The sequence below is a fragment of the Herpailurus yagouaroundi genome, unplaced genomic scaffold, assembly GCF_014898765.1.
Source record: "Herpailurus yagouaroundi ecotype Mexico unplaced genomic scaffold, PumYag 162, whole genome shotgun sequence".
Lineage (NCBI taxonomy): Eukaryota > Metazoa > Chordata > Mammalia > Carnivora > Felidae > Herpailurus > Herpailurus yagouaroundi.
Window position 1 is genome coordinate 466,971 of NW_024412403.1, and position 11,413 is coordinate 478,383.

Below are 11,413 nucleotides of genomic sequence, written 5' to 3' on the forward strand. Positions count from 1 at the left end.
CCACTTCCGGACCTGTATTTTTCTCACTGGGGACACAGTACCGTATCGAGGGCTCTGATTTAATGCGTCTACCGCCAGCTTGCAGCTTCTGGGTAGTGCAGCATAGGATTTGACCAGTGGGACAAATCTGGCACCTCTGCCACGAAGCAGCCCCCTGGATCAGAGTATTAGGAGGGACCCTGTGGTGGAGAGAGGGACAGGCTGAGATCCTGAAGCGCAGGAAAGGCTGACTTATACATGTTCATTCCTGTTAGGACAGTCTCTGGAACCCCAGCATGGAAGGGGCTCCCTAGGGCCAACTTGCCAAGTGGTCTTTAGTCTCCTTGAGAAAATTTTGGTGAAGATGTGATTTTAAGTGATACTGTAATTGTACCCAGTTCCAGATCACCGGAAAAAGAGCTGGTTCCGTGAAAATCAAAAACAGTCAAGTGGAAAATGATTAAGGCTTGGAAGCGTGGGGGTAAATCATTTCAAGTGTATTGTAAACAGTCATGAAAAAGGAATCTTGTACTTCCTGCTCAATTTTGCTGTGAACCTAAAACTGCTCTAAAAAATAAAGTCTGAAAAATAAGTAAAAATAAATAAAAAATAAAGTCTGTTAAAAATTTAAAAGAAAAAAAAGGAGTATAACTTTGGTTATGAATTCATGGTCTGTGGGAATCCAAAGTTTCATGAGATCATTGTTCCTTAGCTTCAAACTTCACTTGAACCTGTTTGTCCAGTTAAGGAAACAATGCAAGGTTTTTGTTCCTAGCCCACAGTTTAACAATCAAATGCTGTTGGTGTAATCAAGCTCACTGGGAGCTGATAAACTAGTTGACGATAATCCAAAGCATCTCCCTGCACCCTGTAGCATAACTGCACCAAGCGGTGATCCTCTTTGCCTAAAGGGGCTTGACATCCCCGGTCTCACTTTAACCTTTTCTTATCACTGTTGGAATATCCATTTACAGTTAAAAGGAAGATGAAAGCATAGTGCCCCCCTCTCCCACCGCTTTGAGTCTGTAAATAGAACAGCAGCGCCACGTTTCGTTTCGGTGGCAGGATTAGGAAACTGTAGAACTCAGGCAGATGACAAGGACAAGATGGGAGTCCCAAATGCCTCTGCTACAGATGTGAGCCGTTGGGGAGTCAGGTAGGATGACACTACTTCAAGTGACCTGCCACTAGAGAGAGAGTGGCACAAAAAGCAAGATTGGGGTGGATGGCCTTGTTGTGGGCGATGTTGCAGTAGACATGTAGATTTCTGGGTTCCTTCTGTTCCGCTCACCTGTTCCCACACCTTTACTTGGACGGGGTTTGTGTGCCGGCTGTGCGCTCCCTGCTTGCTGTCTTCTCTGACCGAATCAGGGTAGCAGTAATGCCCTTCATCAAGACGCGGTAATGACAATCTTGCTGACACAAACTCATCTTTCACCCTCAGTGAGAATGTGTGATTATAAGCAACCACAACTTAGACAAATCTCCCTCAGAGAGTGCTGGAAGCTCAACCACCAAAAAGCATTTCTCCTCCTGAGTCAGACCACAGCCCTTCAGTAAGTGGAGCTTCCATTCTTAGCTTGTAGAATTGAGTGGTGTGAGCAAAAATGAGTGGGAGTGAGTGGGCTCATAAGACCAGGGGCCAAGCAGGCAACACCAGCCAAACACAGGGTCAGACTTTCCTAGAGCAATTACAGCCCCAGATCTACGCCCGGATCTCTCAACCTTTACATGTTGCAATGGATTTAAAACTCAATGGGGCACTTGTCCACAGTTTTCCCACACCGGTTTGGTCATTGGTTTTCAATCTATGTTCCCTAGAACCCCAGGATCATTTCCATGGTCATTCTACACCATATTAATGCTGGACCTGAGTCTCAATTTATTTTTGACAATTAAAAAGCTGTGCATATAAATTATGTAGATACTCACCCCCAAGGAGGGAAACAACCCTCACTCCTTAAGTGTGAACTGTGCATGTGACTTCCTCCCACAGAGGACAGTGTGGGAAGGGAGAGAAAAACCTAACAAACATACCTCTGCCAGGTGATCAAGGTCAAAATCAACAGTGATAAGTCAAGGTGACCACAGGCACCCTGGATGTGACGTGATGATGATGGCACTTTACCTCTGTGGTCTTCCTCCCATCAACCCAAACCCCAGTCCAATCATGAGAAAACATACAAGTATGTCCTCCACGAGTAGAGGACACCCTACAAAATGCCTTGACAAGTGCTCCTCAAAACTGTCAAGGTCGTCAAAAGCAAGAGGAGTCTAAGGGGACATGCTGACAAATGTCATATGATGTCTTGAAATAGAGAAGGGATGTCAGGCAAAAAAAAAAAAAAAATACAGAAATCAAAGGAAGTATGGACCATAGTTAATGTATCGGTCTAGGTTCATTGATTGTAGTAAAGGGTAACAAACCAATATAAAGTAATCTTTGTTATAAAGGGTAACAAACCAATATAAGATGTTAATAATAGGGGAAGCCATATGTGAGAATGCTATTTACCATCTTCTTGATTTTTCTGTAAATTTAAGTTTTAAATGACTTTAAATAAGTAACTTTAATTTTTTAAAAACAATTTAAGGGACTTTCAGCCAGATTTTTGCCATCTGATACAAGCTGCATTGAGGAGGGGGGCTGTAAGTGTGCCGATACTCCACTCTCACCCCAGCCCCAGATCGCTGTCACGGGCTCCAATAGCAAATCTGTTATGTCCACTTCATTAGCCGGGTGGATTAATTTGCAAATCTGAGATGTAAAACCCATACAAATGAAGGGCCGCTTGTATCAGTTTTGTGCCCTGCCTTCTGTGTGAAGGATCATTTATAAAAGACTTCCCTTACTGGATGCAATCCCGCCCCACCCTCAGCCCTCCAGACATGCACTCCAGCCACCGACTCCTGACCTGACCAGGGGTCTTGTCCCTAGGTGTTCCCACCCCTCTCTGGGCTGGGGTCCCCACAGAGCAGCCCCAATGCTGGAATCACACCCCCGCCTGGAGCAGTGGTAGCTCCGCGTGACCCTGTGTCCTCCCAGGTGATGGCTAGGTGCCTGTGGGGTGGACCCACCGAGAACCCCCACCAGGGAAGCCCCCTAGGCATGTCATTGGCCAGCTCCCTTGTGCCCCTTCTGCCCCTCAGAATTTCCTAAAATCTGCAGGGAGGTGGTGCCCCCACCTGGTCCAGGCTTTACTCCCATCTGGCTCTGAGGGTCCCTAGAAGGGGTTGGGGGCTTGCCAGCCTCCAGGAGGCTGCAACGGATGAGGGGTTCTAGGCCCCTGTGGCGCATGGGGAAGGATGCAGCTGTCCCCTACCCTATACTCTTCTGGGCTCAGTTCTGGGGTGGGGGCAGTGCATGGGGGTATGGATCAGGACCGTCTTCCCCCCAGAACTTCACTCTGTCCCTCTGGCCTTAGCCACTGCTCGTTGCCTTCCCAATAAGCCCTACCTGGCTACACCTGGAGATTAGCAGTGTTTATAGGTAACCGCTGCGTGGGGCCTCCGTGGGGCTTGGGAAGGACTCTCAGTGGAAACCCAGCAACCTGGGGCCTTCCTGTGTCTACACTGCCTAGCAACTGCCAAGGCAATGCCGGTGTTGGCTCCCAACGCTGTAGTCCAGGGGGATGGGGCCACCCTCTCACATGCTCCAGCAGAGGCCAGTCTCCAGGAGGTAAACCGAGCCCAGCTCAGGAATCCTTCAAAGACACCAGGGTTGGGGCTGCTTCTGTCCAGTTGAGCAGTTCTTTTTTCTAGATACCCTGAAAACCAGGGAGGGAGGTGGGCCTGGTGGCGTCCCTCCTCTTACAGTCCAAGAATGCTGGACTCCTCAGTGGCAGATGCAATGACCCGACTGACCCTAAAACTCTTAGAGAAGGTAAGACGGGGGAGGCGGGGTAATCGTGTTTTTAACAACTTGTCAAAGAAGCACAGATATACAAGGTAAGTTATACCTGTGAGTATACTCCTTCCAAAGCAAAATGCTTTGCGATGGTTTTCAGCCTCATGATGAAGGACTATGGTTTCTTGGGTATTTTTCTCTGCATTTATGCAGAATCGACTATGTTCTCCTGGCAGTTTCTCAGCCAGGAGGTTGTTTGCACCCCCAGGCCAGGACATTTCCAGGGTCCCACAGAACTCCCCTGCAGAGCCTCCCAGCTTTAGTGTTTGAGAGAAGCCAAGCCCTGACCGGTGCAGGATCCGAAGCCTCATAGGCTGGCCCTGGGACCCATCCTGAGCCCCTATCCTCCCCTGCAGGTTCTGTTGGTCCCTGGCCGGCCTGCCCTCACAGGCACCCAGCTCAGTGCCCTTCCTTCCATGGGACCCATGGGCCAACTTGGAGGGGCTGACAGGAGTCACCCCAACATGGGCCCGGACTGTGCTGCTCAGCCCAGGGCTCGGGTGATCAGAGGTGGTCAGGGACACGGAGCTGGCCTAGGTCAAGCTCTTCAGAAAGCTGCTGGAAAGGGACCATACAGGGGTGCCTGGGCAGCTCAGTCAGTTAAGCACCCGACTCTTGATGTTGGCTCAGGTCGTGATCTCATGGTTTGAGATCGAGCCCCGCATCAGGCTCTGCTCTGACAGCATGAAGCCTGTTTGGGATTCTCTCTCGTCCACTCTCTCTCTGACCCACCCCCCCTCAAAATAAATAAACAAACTTTAAAGAGGAGGGGGCCTATATATCAGAGCTCCTGCCCTTAGATTTCAAGGTGGAACGTGTGTGCACTGGACGGAAAGCGTAGCCTGCACTGTCCCTGAGACAGTAAAGGTGACCCTTGCCACCTGCCCTGCACCTCTGTTGCTCAGCATGTCTTGTCCCCAGTCACCTCCATGTGGGACACTGGGCCCTTTGGACCCTCGGGGGGGAGGTCATTCTGGGAGCATAGGGGCAGGTGCCCCTCATGCAGCGCAGACCCTGTCCACTCACACACTTTCCGTCCTGATCTTTTCGGCACAGAAACTGGAGCAAGAGCGTGAGAATGTGGAAGGGGATTCTGAGGACCCTCACTTCGTGCCAGGTAAGAGCCCCGGGCTGCTTGGAGCCACACGGGCAGGCACGAGACCTCCCCCCAGGTCCTTCCCTCCTCCTGACAACAGCAAGACTGTCCTTACACTTTTCCCTCATACTCAGAATTGAAAGGCTTTCATTTTCATCTTTAACACACACACACACACACACACACACACACACACACACACACACCCAGGTGCTCTGCTGAGCACACCCTCATAGCTTATCACACCCTCACACAAACCCCAAGAGGGAATACATTCATCATTCCCATTTTGCAGATAAGGAAATAGAGGCCCAGAGAGATCTGATAATCTGCCCCAGGTTGCCCTGCTCAGAAGTGGCCACATGTGGATCAGACCAATGTTGCTCTGAGCTTGTTCTAGGCTGGGTGGTTTGCAGGGCTCAGCCTGTCCGTCAAGTCATCACACCTTCAAATGCCCAGACCAGACACCCCTGAGTATCTGCCACACTGGCCTATAGTCAGACATTGAGGCCACAGGAACCAGGGGAGGGGACCACTCTGCCTGGTGCCAGTGTCCAGGTTCAGGAACATCTGGGTGAGGTGCTAGGGAGTCCCTACAAAAACATCGTCTACTCTTCATCATGTGGATGTGTCCCTCTGATGGTGGAGCTCTAGGCAACTTCCAAGGGCAGCAGGCAGAGCCCAGGACTCAAATCCAGACAGGAATTTCCAAACCAGGTCACTGACCAACGAACCCTGGAATGGGCCAGGGCAGTGGGGACTCCCGGGGAACCCCCATCCCTCAGAGGACACACTGCTATAAGCATCCTCTGCACTGGGGGTTAGGGTGGGGGTGGAGAATAGGTCTGCTGTGCCAGAGGAAGGATGGCCAGAGCCAGCCTGGGATCCAGCAGACCTCGTTCAGAATGCCCTCTTGAGGGGGACCCCTCCCTCAGGATGCTGCAGATGACATTACTGAGGCTTGGTGGACCACGCCAGCCTCCAGGCTGCTTGGGGCCCCCGGGGGCTCCGGGTGGCAGGAGGCCAGGCGCATGGCCCAGTTGCGCTCACTACCAGGACCAGTGAGGCCTCCCCCCTCTCCCCGGTGTCCAGCAGAGCCTCTGTGACAGGGGCAATGCAGTGCTCGGGCCCCGAGTGGAAACCTGCACGAGAGGACTTGCAGCTCATTTCCAGAAATAAGATGATCATTCCCTGCAGGAAATGAGGACAGGCCGGATGCAGCTGTACTGAGTGCTCTGAGGAGGAGGAAAGACCTTCTGCAGAGACTCTGGGTAGGCCGGTGTCCTGTGCCGCGTGGAGCTCTGGGGCTGAAGCTGGGGGCTACCGGGCCCAGGCCAGAGGCACAGGGAGGGCTTCCCGGAGGAAACGCTGGTTCCCGGAGGTCTGTTGACTTGTGGGTGGGTTGACTTGTGGGTGGGTGATCCTGAGCGGCCAGAAGACCGCGCACCTAATCACAGAAGAGAAAGCAAGAGATGCACGCACGTGTTCTCTAGTCGGGAGCGTTAGCTGAAAAACCCTGCTTTGGTTGCACGTATCCACGGCGGCAGTGCTGTGCCAAGGACCCGGTTCCTACAGGAGGTGGGATTTTAGGACGGCCAAGGGCCTCCTCCAGACTAAATGCACCAGCAATAGGGAATGACCGTGGGAAGTGGCAAATGGCATCCACACGGACGGTTCTGATGAAATACTGCTTTGTGGTGACGCTGGAAAGAGAGAACATTCTCTGTTGACTGGGAGAAAAGCACAGCCGGACACTAGTTCATGTTTTTTCATAAAACATGGACGGACAGCCTGAGCTAAAAAGAAGCATTATCCCTTCCCCACCCCGTGCAAAAAGGTTTGTTGTCACGTGTCCCCCACACGCAGAGCCCGGCTCCTGTCCCAGAGAGGCTGTGCTCTTCGTGGGGCAGGTCAGCAGTGCCGGGCAGCCCTGAGGCCCGCCCCGCACGGAGGACCACACTTCTGCGCGTGGGCTCTGCTGTGCCAGGCGGGGTGGGGACGCCCCTCCCCCGTCTCCCCCCTTCGTGTCTGCGTGTCTGCGGCACTCCCTCCCTGGGTGCAGCGGGCCCTGCGTTGGTGTTGCAGGAACAGCACCTCCTGGAGGAGGTGTCCCAGCCCCGAGCCCCGAGCGGGGTGAACAGAGGAGGAGCCTGGGGATCAGCACTGCCCCCAGAGGTGGCCCCGGTGGGCATCCGCCCGGCTGTCTCCCCACCCCCGCCAGCCCTGGAGCCACCACACATTATCCAACACTCGGTAAGTCTTCGTGATGAACCGGGGGCGGAACCAACGTGGGGAGGATGCGGGGCCCACAGAGCCCAGTTCCTTCCTCGAGGCCCACCTGGGCGGCATTATGAACGGGCTCTGAAGAGGGTGGGTCAGCTAGGAGCCAAGAGTGGCTGCGTGTCCCACGTCCCAGGCACTGCACAGGGACCTCCGTGGCTCCTCTGTGCAACCCTCACAGGTGCCCTGACAACTGGCTTTGGGGAAGGGGTGGTCTCATCCCCCTCATTACAGATGAGAGGCTGGGGTCTCCATTCAGCCTTCCTGACTGCCAGGTCCTAACCTGTGCACCAAGAACAGAAGTATTCAGCATCAGGAGGGCCCTGAATTTGGGGAAGAAGTGTGTCCACGCTTTCTCAAAATTTCATAGTGACCAGAGGAGCCTAAGACCCTAATTTCAAGGGCAGAATTTTATTTTTTATACATACATATTTAATTTTTTTAATATTTTTTTTTGAGAAAGAGAGAGACAGAATGTGAGACAGAGGGAGACAGAGAGAGAGAGGGAGACCCAGAATCCGAAGCAGGCTCCAGGCTCTGAGCTGTCAGCACAGAGCCCAACGTGGGGCTCAAACTCACGCACCGTCAGATCGTGACCTGAGCCCAAGTCAGAAACTCAACCAACTGAGCCACCCAGGTGCCCCAATATATACATACATATTTTAAAGTTTATTTATTTTGAGAGAAAGTGCACACACAAGCGGGGGAGGGGCAGCCAGCGAGGGAGAGAGAGAATCCCAAGCAGGATCCATGCTGTCGGCACAGCGCAGAGCCTTAGGCAGGGCTCGAACCCCAGAACCATGAGATCACGAACCGAGCAGAGATCAAGAGTCACCCAGTGAGCCACCCAGACGCTCCAAGGGCAGAATTTAAAAAGGTAAAAGAGTGGTCCGATTTTGAGAACCTCATACCTTTATTCGGCCTCTGGGTTGTAAGCAAAGGAAAGGAACTGACTTTCTTCGGCAAAAGGGAACGTGTCGGAGGGCAGGTGAGTGCAGGGGAAGGACAGAAATCTGGGACACGACACATAAAAGCCTCAGGGAGAAGAGAAGGCCGAGGAGGTGTGCGGGACCGAGTTGAGGAGGTTCTGGACCTGCTGACCAGGGAGACTATTGGTGCCAGCAGGCTGGGTCCATGACCTGGAGGGCATTTGTTCTTTGGAAGAAGACCCTGGCAGCACTTGGCTGAGGGAAGAGAATGGGAAGGGGCAATTCAGGGAGAGACCTGTGCTAGTGGAGGCCCTAGAGGCCCCTTCGCCCCCGGGCTGTCTGCGTCCAGGTTCCAGATATCCTAAGCCTGCGCCTTCAGGTCTCCCAGCAGCTAGAGCCTCCTCTTGGGAGTGGTGGGGTGGTGGGGGTGTAGGGGCAAGAGCCTCCCCCTACTCAAACCCACTTACACTCACTGCCCTTCACCAGGGCCCCGTCCCGCTTGCATGTTTCAGTCTCAGCCTCAGGGACAAGCAGATGATGGGAGGGGCCTTCGGTGGTTACAATGAATTTCCTCGAGGCTGGATTCAGAGACTCTGAGGTAGGATGTCCTCCAAGCCATGAAGGCGTAGTCCCATCAGACTATGCGGTGGATAGCAGAGCGTGGCTATGGGCCGAAGTTGGCTTGCCATCTGCTTTTGTACAACCTGTAAGCTAAGAATTGTCTTATGTTTTTAGATGTTTGGGGGAAAATCAAAAGAAGAATAATAGTTTGTAACACATGAAAATGATACGAAATGCAAATCTCAGTGCCCATATTGAAGTTTCATTGGTCCAGTCTTGCCTGTCTATGGCTGCCTCCAGGATACAATGGCAGAGTTGAGCGGTTTGCAACTGAGGCCATACGGCCCATAGAGTCAAAACTATTTATTGTCTGGCCCTCCACAGAGAATGTTTGTCAGCCCCTGCTCTATGCCATCATTTCTATGAACTGGGAAAGAAAGGACAAGGTCAGGGCCTTGTTCGTGCAGGAAAAGAGTAAGATAGAAAATAGAAGTCTTTGGTGCGTGATCAACACCTAGTGTGTGCTTGAAATTGTACATTTAGGGGCGCCTGGGTGGCGCAGTCGGTTGAGCGTCCGACTTCAGCCAGGTCACGATCTCGCGGTCCGTGAGTTCGAGCCCCGCGTCGGGCTCTGGGCTGATGGCTCAGAGCCTGGAGCCTGTTTCCGATTCTGTGTCTCCCTCTCTCTGCCCCTCCCCCGTTCATGCTCTCTCTCTGTCCCAAAAATAAATAAATGTTGAAAAAAAAAATTTAAAAAAAAAATTGTACATTTATTTTAACTCAAGAGAGAAGCCAGGACTTATTTTCATGACCTGTTCCGTGGCTGCCTCTATTGAGGCAGGATTAATGAAACCAGACAGTGATTAGCTTAGCCTACTGAAGACAGGAAATGTGGGGAACATTAAAAACCATGTCATTGCTGAATAGATATTGAGTCCAGGTATCACATAGGACATGGTGTGTTATAAATATTTGTATCTAGCCCCAAATTCGTATGTTGCAGTTCTAACTTCCAGTGTGACCATATTTGGAGATAGCGCCTGTGAAGAGGTATACAAGGTTAAATGAGGTAATAAATGTGAGATCCTAGTCCAATGGGGCTGGTATCCTCAAAAAAGGAGGAAGGGATGGGGCGCCCGGGTGGCTCAGTCGGTTAAGTGGCCAGCTTTGGCTCAGGTCATGATCTCATGGCTCGTGAGACCATGTCTTAGTCTGCTAGGGCTGCCATAACAAAGTGCCACAAACCAGGCAGCCGAAACAGCAGAAATTAATTTTCTCACAGTTTTGGAGTCTGGATGTCCAAGATCAAGGTGCCAGCCAATCAGGTTCCTGGAGAGAGTTCTCTTCCGGCTTGCAGACAGCTGCCATTTCACTGTTGTCACATGGCAGACAGAGAGTTCGCTAGCACTTCTTCCTCTTTTAAAAAAAAAAAAAGTTTAATGTTTATTTTTGAGAAAGGGTGAGCACAAGCCGGCCAGGGGCAGAGAGAGGGGGTGACAGAGGATCTGAAGCGGCGGGCTCTGTGCTGACAGATGAGAGCCCAATGCGAGGCTCAAACTCAGGAGCCATGAGATCATGACCTGAGCCAAAGCTGGCCACTTAACCTAACCGACTGAGCCACCCGGGCGCCCCATCCCTTCCTCCTTTTTTGAGGATACCAGCCCCATTGGACTAGGATCTCACATTTACTACCTCATTTAACCTTGTATACCTCTTCACAGGCGCTATCTCCAAATATGGTCACACTGGAAGTTAGAACTTCAACATACGAATTTGGGGCTAGATACAAATATTTATAACACGCCATGTCCTATGTGATACCTGGACTCAAATATCTATTCAGCAATCTATTCAATGTGTTGGGTTAACCAGTTAAGTTCCTCTTGGGGGTGCCTGGGTGGCTCAGTTGGTTGAGCATCCAACTCTTGATCTCAGCTCAGGTCTTGATCTCAGGGCTGTGAAGTCAAGCGCCATTTGGACTCCGTGCTGTGTGTGAAGCCTACTTAAAAAGATAATAAAGTTCCTTTTGGATGGATGGATAAATGAATGGATGGGTGGGTGGGCAGATGGGTGGGTGACGGATGGGAGAGTAGAGAGATGGGTGGGTGGGCAGGTGGATGGTAGGTAACTAGGTGGGTGGACTTGTGGGTGAATGGATGGGTGGGCAGATGGATGGGTAGGTGATGGATAGGTAGAGATGGATGGTTAGGCAGGTGGGTGGATGCTGGAGAACTCTCTCCTAGGGCACGTTTAAGAAACTAATCATCTGGCTCTTTTTAGGTCCCCCAGCCTCCTGCCACCATTATTCAACAACTACCTCGGCAGCCACTCATCGCCCAGATTCCCCCTCTCCAGGCCTTCCCCACTCAAAGGTCAGGAAGTATTAAGGAAGGTAAGTGTTCCAGGAATGCAAACTGGTACAGCTTCTCTGGGAAACAGTATGGAGGGTTCTCAAAAAATTAAAAATAGAACAACCTTATGACCCAGCAATTTCACTGTCAGGTATTTATCCAAAGGATTCAAAAATGCTGACTCAAAGGGGCACATTCACCCCAATGTTTTTAGCAGCATTATTGACAATAGCCAAATCATGGAAAGAGCCCAAATGTCCATTGATGGATGAATGGATAAAGAAGATGTGGTGGATAAAGAAGATGTGGT

The 11,413-nt window shown here is 51.5% G+C and overlaps 1 protein-coding gene across 1 annotated transcript in view; it reads left to right on the top strand.

Annotated features, from left to right (window-relative positions):
* Nucleotides 1–1,360: 1,360 nt before the first annotated feature.
* Nucleotides 1,361–11,413, top strand: part of CUNH21orf58 (chromosome unknown C21orf58 homolog) — a 17,072-nt gene continuing 7,019 nt past the window's right edge. The window contains exons 1-6 of the mRNA XM_040484962.1: nucleotides 1,361–1,380; nucleotides 3,796–3,862; nucleotides 4,943–5,003; nucleotides 6,180–6,253; nucleotides 7,068–7,235; nucleotides 11,033–11,144. Coding sequence (XP_040340896.1) covers nucleotides 1,361–1,380; nucleotides 3,796–3,862; nucleotides 4,943–5,003; nucleotides 6,180–6,253; nucleotides 7,068–7,235; nucleotides 11,033–11,144 — 502 coding nt within the window. The remainder of the gene's footprint in view (nucleotides 1,381–3,795; nucleotides 3,863–4,942; nucleotides 5,004–6,179; nucleotides 6,254–7,067; nucleotides 7,236–11,032; nucleotides 11,145–11,413) is intronic.